Here is a 24,007-nt window from a genome sequence, read left to right as displayed (position 1 = left end):
TGCCAAACAAGCAGGGAGCAGAGCAGCCGCCCCTCATTTCACTTACACCTGGCAGCCCTGTGCTCATTAAGCATCTCTTTCTGAACTGCAGCTGTTTGTCTTTTTGGCTCAGACAGATTGTTCTCTGCTAAAACTCTTTTCAGAAATGTTTTGCCAGTCATTCCCATCCTAAATTTACTGAGATACTGCAATAAGACTTTGACTGCACTGAACTGTATTTTCTTCATTAGTACCTCTCAAGTCTAAGACTTAGAATCTTTTCCTCTGACATGGATGTCACTGCATGTCCTTAAAAGTTTGAGATAACTGAAATTTACTAAACTTCCACTGCTCAAGGCACCAGCAGAAACAGGACATAGCTACCCCTACTACTGCTCTTGTTTCTAGACTGTTTGGGACACCTTACATGTGAAAGGAACAACACAAATGAAGCTGTGAAGGATCTAGCTCTCATCTCCTCCCACAGTTTCAGAACTACTCTGAATACTCTACAATTACTTTTAGCTAAGAACAGCTGTTTGGTGACCCTGACCTTTAATAGGCTGCCTAGATTTCAGGTGACTCTCCAGATCTACAGATGAATGTGCTTGGACTTGATGAAAACCATTTATGCTGCCGCTGTGGGTATTTTAATTAAAAAAAAAAACAAAACAAAAACACCAAAATTCCATATCACCCACTGTAGAGCAATTACTCCACTGAGTATGCACCTGCTAGCTATCAGCATCAGGAAACCATGAAGCTCTACAATGTTGTTTTCCAGGAAAATCACAGTAAGAGCAGAGGAAAAGGAGCACATGCTGCCTCGCCTGACTCCCGTGTCAGATGGCTCACTCACCTCATTTAGGATGCTCTCCAGCGTTGGAGGGGTATCAACTTGAGGGATGTCGAATTCTTTGTCGTCAATCTGCACATCAGAAACCACAGCCTGAGTTTAGGTTGCCTACTCCGCCTTCCAAACCGTAATTACAGCCACATAAAAAGCAGCTGTGCACACACGCCTCTGCCCGGAAAGGCAGGCAAGAGCTCCGAGAGCAGGCTCACACACAGTTTCACCTGGCCGAGTGAGGGTATTTCCTTCTTGGAGGCTGTGTGAGATTTATTTCCAGAAACAGTCATAGAATGCTTCTGATGTTCTGAGAATAAACACGCTATTGCATTATAAAGGGTCTTGCAGCAAGAGTGAAATTAAATGACTGACTCTGCACCTGCTACATAAAGCACCCGCCATACAGAACTTTGGGGGTTGTTGGCTTTTTCCCTGTATACTGTGAAGCACGAGCAATTACTGTAAATGACAGTGACAGCGACCCGTGCCACGATTCGGGAACAGGCACAGATCAGCCTGGGGCGGCCCCGCCGACCCTCCCTGCCGGGTGCCGGAGAGGCCCGACCGTCCCTCCCTCCCTCCTTCCCTCCCAGGAGAGTGGAGGGAGCCGCCGACCCTCCCCCGCGGCCGGCTGTGTGCGGGGTCCGAGCGTCCCTCGCGGGTGTCGCAGGGACCCTCCCGCGGCGGACCCCCGGCCCCGCGGGCAGCGCCCGGGCGGGCACAGCCGCCGCGGCCCGGCCCGGCCCGGCCCGCCGCCTCCGCGGCGGTTCGCGACGCACCAGCTCGCTGCGAGAGTCCAGCTCACGGTCGAGCTCCGCCACGCTCAGCCGCTGCGCGGGCGGCTCCGGGCACGGCTCGGCCTCCGCTGGCTCGAGGGTCGCGGCCATGGCCGGGCCGGCTCCACCGGGACTCGAACCCGCGGCCTCAGCCTCCTCCCCACGCAGCCGCAGCGCGGCGGGGCCGCCCCCGCGCCAGCCTTAAAGGGGCCGCGCACCGCCCGCGGGGACCGGGGAGCGCCGAGGGACACCAAGGACGCGGGAGCGGTGCTGCCGCCGCACGAAAATCTTGTATTTATTGAAAAAGGTCCCGTCTGCTCCACGGCTGCGCTTGCCGTCCCGGACCCGATGGGTGCGTCAGCCTCCGAGGGAAGAAAATGAACGAAATTAACAACAGGCGCAGAAAGGAGAAGCAGAGCCCAACATCCCTCACACGCCCCTTCATCCCGTGGTGCTTCAGCTAAAGCCAGGAGCGTTTTGCTTCCATTCCCACATTCTGGAGCCTAAGACTTGGTGTGCACAGGATGCAGCATTGTCCCAGCAGAGCCAAGGAAAAAATGTCCCTTTTTAGGAGACGATGCAAAAGCCTTTGGGAATTCGTGGCTAATTTTAGACAAGGCAGAAGATGGTGTAAGCAGATTTGGAGCCCAAGCATTTGTGTTTTCTTTTAAAAACCACCTGGAAACAGAAAGCCATGTGGGGTCAAGAGCCCTTGCCAGCCAGAAGGCAAGGGAGGAGGGCAGGGCAAATGTAAGATAAAACACACTGGAAACATGAATTTGCCCAGTTTCACACTGCCAGACACCCAAACTATGGGTGTGTTTCGAGGCGACTCTCCCCAGTCACCTTGTGTCAGGTGTGGCAGGTGGAGGGATGGCCCCTCTGGTGTCCCAGCAGCAGCTGAATCCGTGCTGGAGGCTCCAGCTTTTAAAGGTTCCGACTCAGGGCCCCGAGAACATCCTAAACCTGCGCCCTGCCTTACCTGTTGGTCCTTGCTGTTGTTCCTCCTCAAGGGGAGCTGTGCTTCCCTGCTCTGTGGAGAAGGCTCTGTCTGACACCTAGCAGCAAGAGCACGTGGATGAGACAGGAACATCCCACCCTCCCCTCCAGGTGAGCCTGTGCCAGGCAGGGCCCCAGGGCCCAGCTCCCCCTGAGCAGGAACAGCCCTCCTGCTGCCCTGGGCCAGGTCAGCTCAGCAGGGACAGCAGAGGATCTGCCTGTCCAGGGCCACCTGCTGAGCTCTCGGTCAGTACACAGCAAGAGCTGGGGGAAAAGCATTCCCAGGAACAGGCCAGCAACATCGGCAGAGAGCTGCAGGCTTTAGAGAGGCCTCAGGAGCAGCAGGTAACACATAAGTAAGACAGTTTTGCTCCTGAGAAATGTCATTACTTTAGGCCACACACACAAAGCCAGTGCCTGTGGCAGTGGCTTAGGAGGTTGGCTGGGCAGAGAAGGGGATTTTTGCAAGGAAAGCTCTGCTTTAGAGCTATGCTGGCCCTGGGGAGCTGAAGCTCTCCTCTTGCATGCACATCTACAGGTGTTTGAAGCTTTAGTGACCCATTACCACCATGAGCTCTTCTCCACGTAAACCCTTCCTTTCCCCTGCCAGCTGTTTCAGGATGGTCTTCTGCAGCAATGGTGCGTCTGCTCCTCTTACAACAGCCACTAATTCTCCTCCCTGGAAGGTGTGGAAAGCAAATCAGTCAGCGAGTGCTCAGGTTGTGTTCTCTGGGCTCTGGAATTCCCCACAGCAGCACATCACCCACACCATATGTACACTCCTCCCCTCAGAGCTGCTCTGCTCCACAGCAAGAGGGAAACCTTGGAACAACCTGCTCTGTGTCTCCTCATCAGTCTCGGGATGAAGCAATGCAGCTTGTGAGAGGAGTGAGGTCCTGCAGAAACAGCAGGCCGAACCTGAAGGCTCCACAGGGCAGCACACTGGCTGTATATTCTTATCTGCACAGCATTTGATTACCAGCAGATACAGAGCAAATAAAATTGTCCCATAACATGTGAAAGAAAAAAAAATATCCTCCCCAAAGGACCACTGTTCCCATATTTATTGCTATGCAACCACTGGGAAAATATTTTCACTCACTGTATAAAAGAGAAAGACAGGCTCACATTGTCCTCTGTATTTTTCCAGAGCACCAATGGAATCAACTTCAGCCTAAAAGGAATGTAAAATAAAAAAGGTGTTTCTAGAAAAGCATTTCTGCTCCAGAGGGATGCACACACAAGTGCCTGGACTCAGACAGCCTCACCTGGCTGGTACTCATCCCCCACACACAGGAAAACACCTCTGGGTCCCAGACTTCGGGGACAAAATGACACTGGTCATAGCCAGGGGCGCAGCCAGCTCACAGCTCAGTTCCAGAGCCTGGGAAGCAGGCAGGTGTCACCTGCAGGAGCTGGAGCAGCACTGCTGTGGGACAGGGATTTCTGTTCCCAGCAGCCTGCCTGGGCGAGTTCCAGAGAAAAAGCCTGAAAAGTGAATTCAGGGCTCCTGCACATGAGGCTGGGAAGTGCCAGGAGGGCTGAGCCATGAGCAAACCACACTGCCCTCAGCTCTGTCCTCAGTCCAGAGCTGCCACCAGCCAGGAAAGGCACCAGAACACAAAGTCACCACATGGCTGAGGCAGGGAGGGACTTGTGAAGGGCTGCAGTCCCAGACCCTGCCCAGGGCAGGGCAGGGCTGCTCTCAGTGTTACAGGAGGTTGTGTCAGTTTTGAGCTTTTCCAAGAATCAGCTCTGCACAGCACTCTGGGAACTTGTCCCAGTGTCCTACACTCCCCCCTGAATACTTTTCTATTTACTTGGACCTTTCCCTGCTGCAACTTATCCCATTATCTCATGTCCTGCTGCTGTGTTTCCCTGACAGACATCAGTCTCTGCCTTCTCCATCCTCCCCCCACTGGACATCTGTCCCTTTTCCTCTCCAGGGTGACCAAATCCAGCTCCTTCAGCCTCTCCCTGTACACCAGAGGCAGTGTGTTAATAACTCTGTCTAATGTTTCTTGCTTAAGTAGAAATCTGGAAAACATACAGCAGTTGAAGCCTGAAAATCCTTAATGATACGAATTCTTATAGATATACCCAAGCCCCTGTATGTGGCAGGTTCATTCCCAGCAGCTGCAACTCCTGCACTGCTATGGTTTGGGCTAAATATTGGAAAGATTAAGTGACTTCAGCCCTTAGACCTCAGCTGATTTCAGAGGACTGGGTATTTTAAGCAGTGCCAAGTGAGATCTTACCACAGCAAAATGCAGGAGATTACTGCCAACTTCATTCTTGATTTTTTGGAACAGATTCACTACTGGTTTGCATGGGCCACACCAGGCTTGAAACACATCGACAACTGCAAGCAGGAAAATGGGTCAGAACGAGGCACAAATGGGTCAGTTTAGACAAAGACCAATGGACCATGTGCTACAAGGGCTGGATTCAGCTCTGAACTGGAAGCCCTTGCAGGTTTGAAATGCTGCATCAGAGGACAGAATTACATTACAAAATACCAAGCTAAGGATGATGTGGAGGAGTCTTAAGTAGAAACATGGACATGGCTGTGACCTTGGAGATAGCAAATTTCCCAGGGAAAACTGCTGCACAGAGGTAGAGAATATGAGGTTTTCCCAAGAACCTTGGGAGCTAGGGCTGCTCCTTGTGCTGGGGACACTCCTGTTCCAAGCAGTGGAGACTGGATGGACCAGCACTGCTTGGATTGCATGAGGACTGTCCCACATAAATGAAGAGGACTACAACCTCCTGCTGGTCTCAACTTGGTCAGAGTATTTTTTTCTTCCATTCAGGGTAAGGGGAATGGAGAGACTGACTAAACATCCTTAACACTGGTAATTCCTAACAGTCCTGATGTCCTTTTAACACAGAACAAGAACAATTCAGTGTGCTGACCAAACCCTTACCAATGAGCCCTTTGAGACAAAGCACTTCTTCCCAAAGCTCCTGGCTAGTAATGTTAATCTGTAAGGAAAATAGAAAAACACCGTAAAAGCCACAGTAATTCATCAGGTACTACCCAGTTGCTGCAAACATATTGACAAATCACTCCAGAGGGACAAACCTGCCTGAAGAGGCATTAGCTGAGCGCTCAGGAAACTCCTCTGACTGTGGTTCTCTCACCTCTGACCAGCTGATCAGGATATCCAAGGAAAGGCAGAGGGAAGGGGCAGCAGCATCCAGCCAGGGGCAAGTCCTCCCCTGGTTAGTGGCACTACTGCAACAGGGGCTGCCTGGGCATCCCAGACTCAGTTTGCAGAGGGCTGTTCTGGGGGTTGGCTGGGGCCCCCAAACTGGGATCCCAGACCCATATCCACTTGTCAGGTTCTCCATCTGCCTGCCCAGGGTTCCAGTTGAACCACACCTCGTTCAGGCCCAGTTCTCACAGGATTTATGAACTACCTGATTCTCCAGCAGCAGTTTCTCACCTTGCCTGCACACAAACTACTATTTGAGATGTTTCAGCCTTGATAAACCAAACTAGTAAATACACAATTTCCATGATGTGTGGGCACTGGAGGGTGGTCTGAAGCCAGCATGTCCTTACCTGAATTCCCAGCTGTTACCTAAAGACTTCCAAAGCACAGTGAGCAGAGAACACAAAGTTCTAGGCTGGGAGGGGCCTGTGGAGTTCTTCATCTAATCTCCTGCACAAAACTCAGCATTAGATCAGCTTGCTCAGGGATTGACCCTGTCAAGGATGCCCTAGACCATTCCACACACAGCACCACCCACTCTATTATCCCACACTCCCAATACTGTTATTAGAAAGGATATAATCCTTCACATTTTCCCCCATCTTACAGGACTTGCCCTTCAGGATGTACTTAGAAAAACACAGCAAGTTAAAATGAAAAAGGCTTCTTGAGAAATGCAAGATCTGGTTTTGTTCATCCTGAACAACGAAAATTCCTGATTCCTTCCTCAGTGGGTATCATCAACCCCAGCTACATTTAGGCTGCAGTGGAAGACAGTAAGTTTCATCAAGGCCAGCTATTTCACAATAATTAACACCAATGGGCATTACAGAGCTGCTAAAATCTCACAGCCATGAATTCCAAGAGTGCAAATGAACTCCAGGAACTCCAGTGCAAATGAAATACTCTCTCACAGGTGTTCAGAGCTGTGTCACTGGGAGTCACACTGGGCAGTTTCTCCAGGGCCCTGTTCTGCTCAGGGAACAGGGAGCTGCTCAGACACCTCTGTTTATTTGCCTGTTCAGCACATGACCCAAGCTTAGTTTTCTCAGAGAACACCTGCAGAACTACAAAATTTAATTATTCCTAGTGCTGGGACCACCCTCGGAGTGTTTCACAGAATGCTAACAAGTCTAAATTATTTATGACAGTATTTTGTAGTAATGAATTTGGCCATAAGTTCAAATGCTGGACTCAAGTACTGCTGGCACTCTTCAAGGTGCTTTGCTAATTTGGATGTCCTGAGGCTGCTTAGACTTGGCTTTTCTCTAATAAAAGCAGATCCCTTCCAGGACATCCCCTCATGTCCTACACAGGTTCAGCTTTCATCTGCAGATATAAAAAATCCCAGATGTGCAGATGTAGACCCAGATTTCCCTTCACTGCCAAAGAGGCAAGGTCTAGTTGATGTAAAGTTCCCCATCTCACAGGAACACAGCTGGACAAGCAGCAACAGAAACTATTCCTACTTTCATAAAGTGCCCCTCTTTACTTGTTACACATGTTCACATTTCCCAGTTTAAACAGTGAATAAACAAAGTTATAGAGCCCATAATACTTTTCATTATTTCTCTCTTGTGAAGACTGAACTGCTCTCAAAATTTGAAGCAGATCTGCAGAACCCATTCCTGGTTTTCAATGTTTTCGCATTGTGAACTACTCTTAGAATCCCCTTCTTCTCATGCAGTAGTTATAAAGCATCACGAGGTCACCTGTGCAGTGTAAACAGGAAAAATTCCTCTACACATCACTGTGAAATATATTTTTCAGCCTTTGAGTCTTTCTTGTACCTTCTGGCTTTTCTAACTTCACAGCAATCTTTCTGAATACGTGACCTGCTAAGAAACGTCCAGTAACTCTTGCCATCCAGGAGATGTGCCAACCCCACACAAACTCCTAAATGTCCTCTGAGCTATTACCTCACAAAACAGAGGCATTTTGGTCTCTGACAGCAGCCAAACCTATGCTAGGCCCCAAGAGTCCCAAACACAACCTGCAGCTGTGCAGCAGCTCCCTCTGCACCCCACAGCCCTGACTGGGGACACGTGTGATCTGCCAGGTCCTCCCACGCTTCCCACCTACCCACAGCCCTGACTGGGGACACGTGTGACCTGCCAGGTCCTCCCATGCTTCCCACCTACCTCCAGGGACGCCTCTTCCCCACGAGGACCTCGCAGTGGGGCTTTGCCAGCAGAATCTGAGACACCCCAAGACTGAACTCCATCCTTTGCACTTACTGAGAGTTTAAGAGGTCTGGTAAAGGCCTGGCTACTACTGACCTGCAGCACTACCTCCTTTTTCTTTGTAGCCATCCTTCTGCAGGATCAGGGTCCTTTGAGCAGCTGTCCCAAGCACAAAGCGCTACAGATGGCTTCTAATCCCCTGGATCCAAGTGCTGGCCAACCTGCACCACAGAGAGAGCTTTTTACCTGCCTCTGCTGCTCCAGCCCGGACACAGACACCCACAGCAGCGGTGCAGTGCTCCAAACCTGGACACACCTTTGCTCACACCTCCCCCAAGAGCCGAGGTGCTGCTGCAGGGCCTTACCTGCAGCTCCCTTCCAGGGCCTTGCACAGTAGCTGGCAGGACCCCAAGGCTGCCATGGCAGCGCTGGCATCGCCAGGGCAGCGTCAGCCCAGCCCAGCCCGCCCCGCTCCCTCCCCCGTGTCCAGTGCTGGCTGCAGCACAAGTTCAGCTCCATCTCCCCTGGGACTCCTGGAGCAGCAGCTGCAGGTGGAGCCTTTCTGCCTCCTGTGCCTGCCTCACCTGCCTGGCACCCTACAGCCCATCGCTCACCCTCCACTCCAGTCTTCCCACCTCTCTCCTAAACTGGGGGCTCAAAGCAAGGCGTGGGATCCAGGCATGACCTCGCAGCACTGAGTAAGGCTGTCCCCGTCCAAACAAGCTCGGTTTGTGGTTTTCTTTTCCTCTCTGCAGTGAGAGCAGTGCCGGTGCCCAGCACGCCTGGTGATGCCGTTACGGCAGGGCTGCCGCTCTTACCCCATCCCTTCCCACACCTGGGCACGCTGGGCTGCAGGGGCACACCTTGAAGCTGCTTCTTGTCACACAGCATACAATGCCTGCCGGCCTGGTCCTCCAGCTGTTCACTGTCCTCCTGGCTGAGGATTCAGGTTTTGGTGCATCAACACCCTCAGAATGTCTCTTTTTGTGGCAATCAGCCTGAAGAAAAACCCTGATGATTTTGACCACCACTTGCAAACTGACGGCTCTTGTGCTCACATTTCAGGATTACCAAAGAAAGCCCTTTTAAAGCCATTTTCTACTCTTCAAGAACCTAATCTCAGTCTTAGTTATTCCTCTGCCTGCTGCGTCACTGCTTCAGCAGTTTTGTGGAGGCACAGCATCCACGGCAATGGGTAAAGTCTGTAAAAATAAGTATTAACAAGTATGAGATGTTTGCCTTTAGAATAGCCTGGCAGAAGCTGCTTTACACAGGTTACTTGGCTTCTTTCACTGCCACAATGCAAATCTGTGACTGGAAGAATAGCCACATGATGTTTTATTTGATTTTCTGTGTGGGAAAGACAGTCCAAATGTGGAATAAAAGTGGTGGGGAGAGCAAAGGGTACCATTGTCTGACAGCTGGTGTCCCAAATGCCCTGCTCAACTTCACTTTGTAGCAACATGTGACCTCTGAAAGGAGGACTCCCATCACTAGACCCATGTATAAAGAGAGGACATACTTATCAACATCTGTCAGATGGTTTTTCAGCAGACAAATGGCTCAAGAACAGCAGAAATCCTGGTGATTCATTTGCTTTGGTTCTGTAAGCAATCCTGGAATTCACAAGCTGCTGCTACCTCATTAACTTGGGAAAGCTCTGAGTGACCAGGAAAGTCTGTCCCACTGTGAATCTCAGGCTGTAGAGAAGCTGACATAGAAAGCTCATATTTCTTCAGGAAGCTGAGAAAAATCTAGATGTTCTGGTAAAGGTATTTTTATTTACAGTATTCTTCTTTTTGTACATACCTATAGCAACATCAAAAATTATTCACAAAGTTTAAGTGAATGTAAAAATGTTCTCATCCAACAGTTTGTCCTCTCTATACCTGTGGAAAATGTCAACTGTTCTCATGCAGCAACAAGATTGTCTTAGCATTGGTTTTTAGTTTTTCTGGCAAAAATTTAGGAAACCACCTCAAAACTTGTACAGAGATACTTTTACTCACCTTTTTTCTGAACACTTGTAGGCACCAAAGTTCTATAGAATCAAACTCAGATTTGCTTTTAGAAATGTGAGTTGGGGAAGGATGAGAAGAGATACATAAGAACTCGAGCTCCTAAACACAGACAGGAGTGCAAATGGATCAGGGAGATGCCCACTGGACAGTTCTGCATTTACAATACCTGCCTCAGAACTTTTTTCTCAGTTCAAGCAAAAATATATTTGATTGAATTTTATAAACAAGACTTTGCTTCTGAGGTACTGAGATTTAACAAGTTCTCGCATATTTTTACTTTCCCTTTTGTTCAACCCCCAAAGTCCATCATGAAACATTTGCAGAAGGACGTTAAAAATTGCCACTTACTGCAATGCTTGGGGGAAAAGTGTCAGGTGCTCACTTTTATTTGTCATTGAGAGTGGAAGTAGTTACATGAAATGCAGATATTCTCCTTTGCAACCAAGTGATAACAGTTATCTGATAAACAACACATTCAAATTCCAGGCCAAACTGTGGTCACATTTTCTGACACAAAGAGTTACCTTGGAAAAAAAGTAAGGCTGTCATCACAATTTGACCTTCTGATTAGAAATAAAAGTTTTAGATAATTATCAAAATTGGTTAGCAAAGTTACAGACTTCTCTTCTTGCTGCAGCCTTCCTGAAGCTCAGTGTAAGAGAAGAAGGATTTGGTATAAGACATTGGCTGCAAACTCTAGTGCCTGTTAGTGCTACGTAAATACGGTGTCTGGAGAGTCTGACTATGAACTATGGTCTAAACTGAAACCAGAAAGGAGACCTGGGCAGTGAGTCAGAACCCTGAACTGCCTGAGGAGACTGGGAAGCCACTGGGCTCTGCCATTCCAGCCTGACCTCACAGAGTCCCCTTCACTTGTACTTGTGTTTCCCCCTGCACACTTGCAGGCAGCATTTCAGGAACATCTGGACAGTCTGGGCTTCCGGATGCAGTCACACCCCACCAATTATCCAGCAATCTAAATCCATGCATGTGTGTATAGCTGCATATATACAGAAAATCTGGAGCAATGTTGCCGAGTATAAAACAAGACAGAACCCCCAATTGTTCCATCCCTTCTCCAACTTAATGCACCCAGCTGATCATTTATGGAAATAATTTGGAAGTCACTTAACTATTTGTGGAGATAAAGGATTCAAGACAAAAGCAATCTCTTAATCCTCCTTGCCAGCTCCTTCTAGTCTCTCAAAGGTGTAACTTCTGCAACACACTGTTTGGTCCACTGGTATCAGTGATCAGCAAATCCTTCTGGCCATGAATAAACCAATCCTTCAGCAATTAGCTGAGCAAGTTCCTGGCTGGCATAGCAGGAGCTTATTCCTGCTGGTCTTGCAGCCACCTGCTCCTTTCTGAAAATCATCAGTCATGCTAACCCTGAAGTATGAGCTTGTTTTCTGAAAACGTAAAGAAACCCAAACCCAATCCAGCTGGCCCATTCCATGGATTTGAGCATGTCATAGATACCTGGTGACCTTGTATTGTGGCAAAGAGCTCTTGGACCTTGTCAGTACAGAACGTGCTGCTTGGAATTTGGAGTCTATTGTCTCCCTCTATTTTTCTCTTTAAAAACCAAGTATAATGTAAGTTAAGGTGAAGTTCAGAAATGCATATATTTTACTTAAAAACATTCATCTCTTCAAAATTCAAAATAAACTTTATGGGATACAACAGTTTGTTTTTTTTTTTTAAATAACATTTCATTCAAACGGTATATAATTCATTGAAGTATTCGTACAGCAAACAATGGTTAACCCTTGAAAACCTGTAGAAAAAGATTTTCACACAAAAGAAAAAAAAAAAAAAAAAAAAAAGGAAAACCAAAAGTGAGGTCTCACACCCACACACTCAGCCCGGCATACACACGCACTCAAGCACCCACACACCCACACAAGGCTGCAGCAAAAGCAGAGAATTGGAGGCCCAAAAGGAAGATGATGACTGATTGTTCTATCTGAGAGTCCAGGTAGCTCAGGAAAAAAAACCCAAAAAAACCAAAACAACCCCCCCACCCCAAGTCCTCTGAGTAAAGAAACTACCTCAAGAAAATTCTCAAGTGCACTGGAGACCTGATCATTTGAACTGTTTCTGCAAAGCAGCTCCCTGCACCTGAGAAAAATGCAGCCCAAGGTGACTTGTGCAAATATAAGGAGTCAGGAGTATCTCCTGCTATTCCTTAAGTAGACATGAGGGGTGTCCATAGATTCAATTAGTCTTTGATCATGCAAGGTACTGCTGGAGTGCTGTCTTCGCCCTGCAAGAAAGAACAACCCATTAATTACAGGAATCTGGCTTCAGCAGCAGCAGCAGCTTCATGGGCAGCCTCAGAGTGTGCCAGAAGAGAGGGAGAGAGGATGGCTAAGGAAAAGGCTCCCCCACTTTGGAAGGATCTAGGCCATGGTGCAGAAATGCTCTGTGGGGGTTGTAACTGCTAAAGAATCCACCTGGCATCCAAGGATAACCAGATCCAGCCAAGCACACTGGATCCCAGCACAAACTGAGGCACTCCCAGCATGGTGGGGCTTGGGATGTGTGTAATACACACCTTCCAAAATCCCTTAAGAGCAGTCACTGAAGAGCAATTGCTTTCTGTAATACACGTGTACCATGGAAAGCAGGTCTTTGAGCTGAGAAATCAAGGAGTGTCAACTCAGAATATACCAAAGGCACATTAGTCCTGTCAGGAATCCTGGTCCCACCAAAACCATACAGTGAGAGGGAGGAAGGAGCCAGTCTAATAATGCAACTTGTGTAATCTAATATTGCACAATGTTTTTGTTAAAACAAAAACACCTCCCACCAGTAGTTCCATCATCACATGGGCTAATTCTGAGTTTCCTCCCACCTGAAGTGAGACATTTTGCTCTTCCTTTGTCTCCCACAGCTCCCAACCTGCTACCATGACCTTAACAGACTTTTCCAGGACCTGATATAACTCATCAACACGGAAGAAGATTATTTATTTGTTTCTTCCCAGCTTTCTGCTGTGATCACAAGCCATAATAGCTCACGGAGGGGGCTGCTGTGGCAGCAGTGGGATATTGAAATGTTCCTGATGATCATTTTCAGGGCTAATACTCTGGCATAGATTTTAAGATGAGAAGCCCTAACTTTGCTACAAAGATGTCTAAGAACACTAGAACATCTTTCATAAAACCAAGAATACCAAATTTAATGCATTTTAAAACTAACTGCACAGTTTTGAGTTGTGTTGTCTGTGTGCGACATCTTTCAAAGATCAGATTTTCTCCTTTATGGAATAAATATTGGCTGTTGCTAACTGTAGGAGGGATAATTGCAAAAGGTTAACATAAAACCCTAGAAATTGTCAGTAACTTTTGGTTTTACATGTGTTTGGGAAGCAGCCAGATGATCTGTGTGGATACTAACACAGGTAACAGCACAGGTGTGTGCAAAGTTACTGTTGGGCTTTGAGATTAACAGCTGTGGTGATCCTGTATTATCTTCATACTCACTTGTCACACAGATTTGGATCTGAGGACTGACTCAGTTTATGTAGAATATCTACTACTCCCATGTCTCGGAGTTTGTCTTGGCGCTCCTGTGAACCTGCAACAACAACGATCCCATTGTTGGGAGTGGCACCAGCCCAAGGGTCTGCAGGACAGCAGAGAGGGGTGGGAGCAGGAACCAGCTAAAGGAGGGGTAAGGAGCAGTGTCCAGCTACAGCACAGCCATGGAAAGACTCCCTCAAGTTCTGCCTGCTTCCCCAGGGAGCTCCAGCTTCTTTTGCTGTGCTCTGTGTTTGGAGCCAAGAACATCTTGAAGGCAAAAATCTTTATCCTAAGGTATCCTGACTTCAGCTGTTTTATTCTCATCTCTGATCTCACAAGATTTGGATGCAGAGAACATTCCCCTGGAGGTGTTTCTGAGCCTGACTTCTGCCCTCTCCTGCTCTCACCATATTTGCCTGAGCAGCATCATCCTTCAGACCCCTCCTGGTAACCTCCCACTCTGCCAGGCCATGACTTCTCCTCAAATGCCTTATCCATTGCTCCCAGTTCCACCTACAAGTCCTTTAGCTGGTTTCAGTCCAAGCCACTTAAATCAGCCATACTGTGGAAGGTTTCTTTGCCAGAAATCCCCTCTAATCCATTTATTCTCTCCAGTGAACTTGTTCCCTCCAAAAATGAATTTCCATAGTCCATTTAAGATCTGGAAGCTCTTACAAGAATTCTCTTTCACTCCAATAGTTTAGAGACTTTACAGAAATTCTACAGGTGAAAACCTCTCACTCTGTCTCTCCAGCTCCTGTTTATTGTTACTGTGTTCTTGTGCCTCCCCCAGAAAGCTCTCTGCATCCTCCTCAGTGTCTCCTGACCACTCCCACATTCCATACCACACCTATAATGATGTGTTCCATTACACTTTGGATCCCACTGCACTGTGCACTGCAAATAATTGATTACTATGCAACAAAAGGTTTTTGATCAGGATAGTATTTTGTCTGTGCATTAATAAGGAGGGTTTCTTACCTTCCTCTTCATTCCATATGAGATTAGATATACAGAACATGGCAGCAAGCTGTAGTTTAGCATTTGAATGACTCTAAATACAGAAAAATAGAACTCAAGTTTAGAAGAAGAAATTCAGAAATTCACAAGACTTGTATTTTGGCATTCATCATGTAATAAATAAGATAGCAAAGCTGGGATTAATTCTTATCTACAACTTCTTTCAAAGATAGGGCCATAATATAAGGCACTTGAGTAGTGGTCAATCACTTCCTTCCAAATGTTTACTGACATCTTCAAGATATGCCTTTCCCAAGCTCATTAAATGTTTTCTATGTAGATGATGTCACTAATGTTTTTATAAGAAACAATCCCTGGATCTTCCTTTTAGTCAGTTCCTCTGCACACCTCTGCCATACAGAACTGTACTTACACCCCACTGGTTATATGGAAATTAAATGCATGATAATGAATAATTCACAAAACAAAATCCTAAAGCACTTTCCTCTTTTCATTCCTGCAAAAGACCAACACAAATCCTGTAAGAGAAAGCCTCCCTACCATGTAGTATTTGATTTTCTGCAAGATGTCATCATTGGTCATAATCAGTTCTTTTGCTGTCGTGCCATCTGCTATATTGGCAAGGATACACAACGTCTGAAAGAGAGAAAAATGGGAAGTTATTTGGCCCCAGATCACATCCCATGACAGCTTCTCTGACAGCTATGAACTTGGGACAAACAATTCCTTTAATTAGTTTTAAGATCTTTAATCTGGAGTTTCCAGCTTGCTCACATTTAGGGCCAATGCCAAGGAGTTACCAGCTGTGGGGAGCAGCCCTGGCCAAAAACATTAATCACCATTTTAAAATGAAGAGCAGCACTCATTAATTCATTGCAAGGAAGAACATTTTAAGTCTCTTATGGAAATCTGCAACATATAGAAAGAATAAATGCCCTGGAATATAAAGCAGTTTGTTCTGCAGCAGTGGCTGGGAGGAAAGGAAAAACAACAAACCCCAACCATTTCCACCTTGTTCTTAAGGCCAGGAAAAGGAGAGAGAGATGTCTTTCTGCTGATCTGGCAGAGGAGTAATTTGTTTTCAACAAGTCTAATCACAGTTGTCACCTGCAAAGGTAACTCTAGCTATTTCTGCAGCTGGTTATTTCTTTCAAATTAGAGAAGCCATCCCACAGGATGCCCTCAAAGCACCCTGGCCCACGCTGGCTCTACCTGCACAGAGCTTTGACTGGCACAGCCCCTTCCCTGGCTCTCAGGGTCACCAGCAGATACTCCACAAGCTCTTTCCCAAAGAGCTCTGGAAGAACTTGACCATCTTTTCTGGACACGCTGGGAGGACACAGGAGCATGATCAGCACTTGCATGGTGCTTGTGTCTAAGCTGCATTGCACTGTGTCAGCAGCTGCAGAGACTAATTACTTCCAAGCTGCTAATTACATCCTGATGAGGCCGGCAGTGACAGAGACGATCACTGTCCTGCTGCAAGCAGGGGCTCTGGTGCAGACAGGTAGTACTGGATCTTGAAATAAGAGCCAGCTGCACCACAGGGACCAAGGAAATACTCAGTGGACACAGGCCCCAAACTCCAAAGCCCATATTCAGCCCCAGCCCTTTCCCAGAGCATTTCCCAGATATGCTGGTTCTCCTGTGAAATAATTTGGATAGGTGTGGCAAGGTGAATAACCTACACCAATAAAGGCCATTCCTGTCACCACAACTTATTTAGAAAGACACATGTGGTTAGTTCTCAGCTGTTTCAGACCCATGGTGTCACTAAAATTGCTAGCAAGAGTCTTTGGGGAATTTTTTTTTGCTAATTTTGCACTTAAATTGCCAAAGGAGGCCTGTTGGCCTTCAGCCTGTTCTTCTCTGAGCAGGGATTTAGACCAGCTCTAGTCCTACACTCATTTCCCATACTGTTGGCTACCCATATCCAACCCAAGCCAGAGCAATCCTCTGACATCTCCAACAGCTCCTTGCTGCCCCCATCCATCCCCACCACACACCCTGTATGAGGAAGGAACAAGGTTCTCCCACTACCTGTCTTGTCTGGCACAAGAGTTATCCAGCCAAATCCTGCCCACCTACCCTCTAACTGCTGCTTTAGCACCCCCACAGCAGCTGTCCTTGTACATTGGCTCCAGGATGCCATTCCCTGCTGGCCATCTCCTCTTTCCCTCCACCCTTCCCCTTGAGATTGCTTTTCTTAAGTTTTAATTTGTCAGGCCAGGTCCCTCCCCACCTTTTCCTGGGCTGCACCAGGACGCTCTTTCCCCCTGCTAGTGCTTCTCTTCTATTCCTACTGATTCCTTCCTGCCATGCAATGGCCCCAATTTAATTCTTCTGCTCTCACATCCCTCCTCTTTGCCAAACCTACATTTGCAAAACCAATCTGAATTCGGTTCAAACAATTTTGTAAACAATCCATTAGAAAGAAAAGCATTCTTGTAGGTACTGAAGTTATTAATCTGACAGATCTCAGTAAAATATTCACAGCACATCATAATCCCAAACAAAAATGACATGTTGTGAACAGTAAATATTCTTTGCTGTCTTATAATTTATTCTGCCAAGACAACACAAAACAGAAAAGGTACCTGCTCTTTGACTTCTATATTGTGCTCCCCTTCCAGAATGAGGGTCACTGCTTGCATGATTTGCTTCCCATGAGTGCTCATTATGTGGTCTATGTGCTGCCAAAGCAAGGATAAAATACATTTAGTGTAACTCCCCAGACAAGGAAGGGACATTCCTGCTTGAATCACTCCAAGTGAGGACTAGCAACACTGCACACAGAGCTCCCAAACCAAGAATTAATCACAGCACAAACACTTCAGAACATCCTTTTTCATGTGGAGCCTGTTTTTGTCTGAGAGAGCATCATATGGGCCTTGGTGGTGCTTTCCCTGTCACCTGGAGAGCAGACACTGCTGTCCCAGTTCAGGCTGAGGCCTGAACCCTGCTGAACCAGGCTCTAAATGTGTGATGCTGTAGTTGGAAACAACCACTTCTCTTCTGATGACCAGGGGGTAAGAGAGGAGTGAGAAAACTGATATTTCTTCTCTGGTATTTGCTACTCTTGCAGGGACACTGTGCCCAGGTCCAACATCCACATTTCCAAAGCCTTAAAGAGGACAGAGAAATAAGCCAGATGCATTGGTTATTGTCAGGCAAAACTGCCCTAAATTCAGAGGGTCACAGCTCAAAGGTCACTTGATGACAGACTATGAACACCTCCACTGGAATAAAAGAGAAAAGATTAAACAAGATCTACTGGATTAACTGATATCAAACCCCAGGAGTGGCAGCAAACAGGCACCAGAAATGACCAGCACACAGTACACTGCAATTCTTTAAGACCTCAGGGATTCTTGTAGAACTTATTAAAATTGCTATTAAAGGGATTTCATTGGAAAGCTGCTGAATGAGTTATTATGGAGTGAGTTTTGGGTAGAGGTTGAAAATGGCTGGTTCTGGCTCTAAAACCTACCACAGGAAGCAGTTCCAGATGGAGAACACCTTAAGTGACAGTGAAAATTGTCAGGGTGAATTCAATGAATGACAGGCTATTAAGTATTTTTTCACATTAAGACAGAGCTAATTTTCTATCAAGGTTATTGAGACTCAATGAGTAAAAATATCGGAAGATTTTTTTGTAGTGACCTTTTTCTCATAGAAACACAATATGTGATAAATGCACAGAGAGGCTTCATGGGGTTTTTTTCCCCTCAAAAGTGTTGGCTTGCCAAATTCTTGCTGCATATTTTCCCTCTGTTCTTCACTGGGGATTACCCCTTTCTTTTCCTCCATTAATATCTCTTTCTCCCTGTCAAAAACAACTCCTGGACTTACATTTTCCAACTATTTTATTTCAAAGTGTAAAAATGAATGTCTGCATTTTGTGAGTGCACAGTCCCACACCAAATTCACAAAGCCAGTACTATCTACGTAAATGGGTAAGAACAGATATATTTCAAATGCCAAGGAAGAAGAAAGACGGGTATCTTTAAGATCTGGACCTTCCCATACACTGACTCAAAAGTGCAACCCTCAGTGTTTTTCTGGACAAGTTTCACAGAGAAACTGCTAAGAAAATGTTGCTAAGAGCTAAATGCAATGGAATTGAACATTAAATGAAAATGTCTAGCTCTGATAATAATTACAGTGTTTCCATGGATGCAGAGGATTCGTTCAAATACTTTCTCACACTGATTTGCACATTTGCTTAGAGATATTTGAATAAATCCAAGTGGTGTTAAAACAGGAAAACATCTTGCACAGACACACAGGACCAGCTGCTTGTTTGATCAGCTTTCAGAAGGTCTGTTTGCAGCTCTACTTACTGGGCGAGTGGAGAGAAGATTCCTGAGCAGTCCCAAGGTTTTCATCAGAACATTTACGTCGGAATCAGAAAGCAACTGAAACAACTGCTCTGTGCTCAGACCTCGCAGGATGTCTGACTTGATCTTCTGTTCCGCTTGAAATGCCATATTCTGAAACAGACACACTTTCTAATGGTTTCTTTTTACCTGAAAACATGGGCTTTCACCCTTCTAGTAGATTATTCCCTACAAGAAAATACCCTTCCTAAACTAATCTTGCAAAAAGGCTGTAATTTATGAGCAACTGCTACACAGTGAGTTCAATTCCCACATTATCTTACACCTGACCTGGTTATTACCTGCTTTTATTTGCCCCCTGGCATGCTACTGACACTACTTAACTGCTTCCCTGAATGATCTTGGCAACAAAATTAGTACCAGAACTGAAGAATTTATTTTACTTTATGGACTAATGGATGAAATATTCCAGGCTGATGCTGTTTTTCTTCTGCAGTTTGGTGGAACAACAAGCCAGATTTCAGTTATGTCATTTTTAATAACAACGGACAAGTTCTACAAGATATGTTCCCAAACTTTTCAAGGCACACTGCTACAAGTGGTATTTCATTGGGGTGTCCTACTCACCATTAAAGCCCAAATGCCGTTCACTCGCAAGGCAAGATTTTCACTCTGGGTTAAACTACAAAGAAGTTCTATGGCTCCTGATTCTAAAATAGGCTGAAAGAAGGAGGGAAAAACAGATCTTTACAACACTACTTAGACTAACTGCATATATGAAAATACTAAAAATATACTCCTTATATCTTATTCTTGAGCTTACAACATGTCCCCACATGAACTGGCCATGCCACACCCCATATCCATGAGCAGTTAAAAGTAGGTTTTATGAAAAAGTCAGGTCAAGGCAGCTGCCTTCTCCTATGTCTGTTTGTGGAGACGTGGATGCACACACATTTATATGTGTATATATATCATCTCACACTGCTGTGATATTACACACACATCTGCCACACCCCACAAGCAAATAGGTTTTCCTAGCAACTTTCAGCTTGGGACTGCTCTCCAAAAACAATCTTCCTTGAGTAAACACATAATTTTGGGTAATTAGAGGGATATATGTCACTGTTTAAAAAAGGTTAAGGACAATGAAAGCTACTTGACACCATGCTTGACATTGAATCTTTGTGTCCAGTAATCAGACCAAATGAAAACGTCGGCCGAATAAAGAAAACTGTAGACTTCTTGATTGAACAAAACCTTGTAATACCATCTTTAAATGACAGGAAAAATATCAATACATGCACTTTTCTTTCAGACTGGTTAATGTAATGGAAGTGGAGCTTGGAACAACTGCTTTCCTCCTGAACTGAACTCACTGGTTCATCCAGTGAAAGCAAGAATGTGTGGAAGAGGCTGGATGCTGCAGGAGCAGGCTCCTCTCTGAGCAGCAGCAGGAGCAGTTTGTGCCCAGCTCACCTGGTCCCAGGTGCTCTGCACTGCAAGAACCTGCCAGGGATCTCACCACAGTCCCAGGGGCTGCTCTACAGCCACAGCACTGGAGCCATTCCCAAACTGGAATGAATGACTCAGCTCTTCACAGGGTACAACACAGAGCCACTTCAGCTTTGCTCGCTTACTGAAGTGACTGGTGGATTACATACAATTTTCAAAATACTATGGAGAAGAAAAGGGCAATATGTAAAAAAATCAGATGCTTTATAGAGGCTTTCAAATCTAGTACTTCTAAATATTCTTTTTATTTAGGCAGTGATGCTTTTGACATGAACTATGTGTCCTGACAGAAAACCCAGTATTTCACTCCAATCTGAAGTGGAAACGCTTAAAAAAAATCCCAAAAAACCCGAAAGTAAACAAAAAACCAAGAAACTCAACCAAAAAACCAAAGCCAACCAACCAAATAAAAACAACAACAACAGAACAACTGAAAAAACCCCACAAATAACCCACAAACACTTGACCTGCAGTCTGCTAAAAAAGGCCCCACGGCTGGCCTCATGGCCAGCGAACCGTGCTTGGCATTATTTCAGTTAATTTGCTGTCTCACAGATATGATTGAAACCACCAAGACCAAGTGATAATTTGGTACTCCATAGAGCCCTGCAGGACCTAACATAAAGCACAATCTTGCAAATATTGTCTGTAATTAAAAAGTATTTTAGACTTGGGGAATTGTTGCACTGCGGTGGAGTGTTGATTTGTGTGTATGATCTGTATGAAATACAGACTCTGCAGAACCAGATATCCTGTACTGTTCATCAGAGAACAATAAAGACACAAGACTCAGCTAAGCCAGCATTTTCAGCATTACAGTAGCAGTAATTCTCTAAGACAATGGACCACATTGTAAATTACCAGTGTGGTTTCTTCTTGTTTATGATCTTTTAAGATAACAGTATTTTCAAGTAAAAAGGAAATTACAAAACTTCATGTCTACTTCTTTTCTTTAGAGACCAAACTAACTGTCACAGCACTGTAAGCAGATGATTTTTTTTTGTTCCCAAGCTATCAGGGGCACAGGCTCTGGAACATCACAGCTCCACAACGTGTCACAAGCAATGGTTGCCAATTAACATGCTTTTATACTGACTGAACCATTGTGTAATCTCACTTTATCCATCCCCTCTCCCTGCTGCTGGCTAAGTACTCACCTCCTTGCTTGGAGAGAATTCCAGAAGAAGATTGCATAGCGTGGAAGATGCTACTACAAGAATTTCATTTGGAGCATTCTGTAAAACCTGCAGGCACAGAGGGGAGAGAGAGGAATTCTGTTAGTGAGATAATGAAGAGATCACTAAAATGGAATACCTGGAATTATTCTGTAGCTGGCTATTCCAGACTTCCAGCACCAGGAGGTGCTTCCATGCTAGTAATCCAGACCCAGATAATGATATACATCACAGGACAAGCTGGAGCATTGCATTATTTCACAGAAGTCAGATTTGAGAGCTTTCAGTCCAATTTAGTAGAAATCAGTGGGGACAAGCCCTGCTCTGCAAAGGACACGTGCAGAGGAAGCTCCAGGAGGAGTCTCTTCAACCTCTCTGTATCTCACGCTAAGCACAACCGGAGCAAATTCTCTAAGGGGCATCCTCTCAGAGGAGCACAGCCTGAGACAAGTTATAGCCCCTTATCTCTGCCTGGATCTCCAGCAGCACCAAAACACCAATTCCTAAACCAAACACGTTCCTCCCTTGTTCCCTACTGCCAACAACACCTTCTGTGCTCCAGCCACTTCACTTCTGAACAGTCAAGTCAAGCTCACTTCAGGAGATTCCTATGGGTGTCAATACTGCCCAAGCCTCCAGGCGTGCTAGCAGACTTGGTCTGTTCTGCATTTTCAAGGTCTCAAAGATGTTGAAACTGAGAAACTGGTTTATTTATCTGCACTTATGACAGTGACATTACAGGATGAGAGATGACATATCTTACACACTTGAATCTCACTTAATCTTGTGGAAAATTGCACTATATGACAATATGTCATATTAAAGGTCCTTCTGAGCTCTTTGGTTTCAGTTATAGAATCTGCAGTGAGATGTAAGAGGTAGAGAATCACAGGAGAAAACACTGATCTAAATTCTCTTGCAGGGCTCACAGACCAAGTCTGAACTGTGCCATCTAGCCTGAGTCTGTGACATTAAGGGATATGCAGTGCTTGTAGTGTCCTACAAGAATTGCAGGATTGAGAATAATTTAGCTTCACTCACTGATGATAAAAAAATCCCCAAAAACAATAATGAAAAAAGGAAACAAAAGGCCAAACAAAACCAAGCATGAATCACAGGCTTGCTGCTGTTGGCTTTTGTTGACTTATGACTCTCTTAGGAGAAGGCCACAGGATTTTGATTTCTAGGTAATTTGTATCAAGATTCTACAGCAAGGCATGCCAGCTGAACAGACTGTGTTCTTTGAATGGACCAGAACACTCCAGGCACTGAGACTGGACTGCTCCTCACTTACCTTCATTAAAGGCTTCCATACAGCATGATCCTGAAAACTTGTCCTGAGCTGCTGGACAGAACGGGACAAACTGTGCAAACATCTGGAATGGAAGAGAAATCTTCCCTGTGAGACATGCACACCCCCATGGACACTGCTGTACACACCCTGCTGCTCCACAAGGATCACTGAGCTGGGAGGCAGGCAAGGAGAAGGCTGGGAACAGCCAAGAGAAAACCCTGCACCAGCCCAGGATAACTGCCCCTCTCCCCCAGGAGGGCTCCCAACAGCAGAACTGAGCTCAGAGCAGCTCTCAGTCAGTTCTCCCGGGTGCAGCACAGGCTGTGACAGAGGTTCTGGACGAGGACAGGCTCACCTGACTGCGGCCAAGCGCACCTTGATGCTGGACTCGGACAGGCCGTTAACGATACGGTCCATCATGTTCTCAGTCTCAATGATCTGGGCCAAAGAACTCAGGTCAGTGCACAGCTCAACAGCATTCATGGCTTGCTGGGGTTTTGGCTGCAGCATCTTCAATGTTACATATAAAAACTGCAGCAAAAACCAGCACACCATGCTCTCTTGCCAGATTAAGTGGGAAGTTTTGTGTATCTACAGACAATTAGGAAATAAAAAATCTATATTCTATGTTCCACTATGGCTTTTAGTCATCAAGCAACAAGAGGGTGACTTTTATATATAAGCATCTATCTACACACATACATATATATACACAAACATATACAAGAATTACCCTTAAAGTCATATTAAAACAGAAGTGAGCATGTGTGAGTGCACACAACATATACAAACTACAGATCAGAGACAGCTTGTAGAGCTGTGTGGATAAAAAATATCCAGTAGCTCACCTGCCATATTAAGACAAGGCCAGCACAAACACTTAAGACCAGTATAAAAGGGCGTTAATACCCAGATGAATGATGGATTTTGCATAATAAATCAACTCTGGCATGTACACACCCACTGCTTATTAAAAGCTGTGTAAAAGGAGGATCTTCACTATTAACTAAAGCAACAAAAGAGGAGTTTATGGTGTTGAATTCTGGAGATCCTGAGTGGTTCCCCACTGATAAATCCTCCTGACGTTATCTTTTCACCCTGTGTTTTCCTGCCCCCCTCCTGCTTTTCCCCTTTAACCATCAAATA

At 45.8% G+C, this 24,007-nt stretch overlaps 3 protein-coding genes across 9 annotated transcripts in view; all 3 read right to left on the bottom strand.

Annotated features, from left to right (window-relative positions):
- The window catches only part of VPS8 (VPS8 subunit of CORVET complex), a 69,848-nt gene extending 68,104 nt beyond the window's left edge, over nt 1-1,744 (bottom strand). The window contains exons 1-2 of the mRNA XM_068201102.1: nt 1,609-1,744; nt 839-907 (exon numbers count right to left, since the gene is read on the bottom strand). Of these exons, the coding sequence (XP_068057203.1) occupies nt 839-907; nt 1,609-1,716 (177 nt within the window). The 5' untranslated portion in view covers nt 1,717-1,744. The remainder of the gene's footprint in view (nt 1-838; nt 908-1,608) is intronic.
- Nucleotides 1,608-8,477, bottom strand: NME9 (NME/NM23 family member 9). 2 transcript variants are annotated; one of them, XM_068201111.1, is made up of 8 exons: nt 8,322-8,477; nt 8,102-8,226; nt 5,532-5,589; nt 4,863-4,966; nt 3,707-3,778; nt 3,170-3,283; nt 2,588-2,663; nt 1,608-1,967 (listed from the first exon to the last, which is right to left on the bottom strand). In XM_068201111.1, the coding sequence occupies exons 2-8, from the start codon at nt 8,132-8,134 to the stop codon at nt 1,963-1,965; spliced, it is 462 nt and encodes a 153-aa protein (XP_068057212.1). In that variant the 5' UTR covers nt 8,135-8,226; nt 8,322-8,477; the 3' UTR covers nt 1,608-1,962. The 2 variants fall into 2 exon arrangements, with proteins under 2 accessions (XP_068057212.1, XP_068057213.1); XM_068201112.1 differs by having other exon boundaries at nt 3,733-3,778.
- A 3,163-nt stretch (nt 8,478-11,640) lies between these two features.
- Nucleotides 11,641-24,007, bottom strand: part of ARMC8 (armadillo repeat containing 8) — a 61,043-nt gene continuing 48,676 nt past the window's right edge. For all 6 annotated transcript variants that reach the window (XM_068201103.1, XM_068201107.1, XM_068201105.1 and 3 more), the window contains 10 exons: nt 23,217-23,299; nt 22,862-22,943; nt 21,550-21,636; nt 19,505-19,597; nt 18,881-19,030; nt 17,135-17,230; nt 15,078-15,173; nt 14,538-14,610; nt 13,518-13,611; nt 11,641-12,295 (listed from right to left, as the gene is read on the bottom strand). In XM_068201103.1, coding sequence (XP_068057204.1) covers nt 12,262-12,295; nt 13,518-13,611; nt 14,538-14,610; nt 15,078-15,173; nt 17,135-17,230; nt 18,881-19,030; nt 19,505-19,597; nt 21,550-21,636; nt 22,862-22,943; nt 23,217-23,299 — 888 coding nt within the window. In that variant the 3' untranslated portion in view covers nt 11,641-12,261. The remainder of the gene's footprint in view (nt 12,296-13,517; nt 13,612-14,537; nt 14,611-15,077; nt 15,174-17,134; nt 17,231-18,880; nt 19,031-19,504; nt 19,598-21,549; nt 21,637-22,861; nt 22,944-23,216; nt 23,300-24,007) is intronic.

This window comes from Anomalospiza imberbis, chromosome 10, assembly GCF_031753505.1.
Source record: "Anomalospiza imberbis isolate Cuckoo-Finch-1a 21T00152 chromosome 10, ASM3175350v1, whole genome shotgun sequence".
Taxonomy (NCBI): Eukaryota; Metazoa; Chordata; class Aves; order Passeriformes; family Viduidae; genus Anomalospiza; species Anomalospiza imberbis.
This window is presented reverse-complemented; position numbering and strand designations above follow the sequence as displayed.

Coding starts and splice junctions, on each gene's coding strand:
- NME9 (XM_068201111.1), bottom strand. CDS start 8,134: ATGGCTACAAAGAAAAAGGAGGTAGTGCTGCAG. Junction 5,590..8,101: donor AAAAGGAGGTAGTGCTGCAG/GTCAGTAGTAGC, acceptor TTTTCCTTACAG/ATTAACATTACTAGCCAGGA. Junction 4,967..5,531: donor TTGTCTCAAAGGGCTCATTG/GTAAGGGTTTGG, acceptor TCCTGCTTGCAG/TTGTCGATGTGTTTCAAGCC.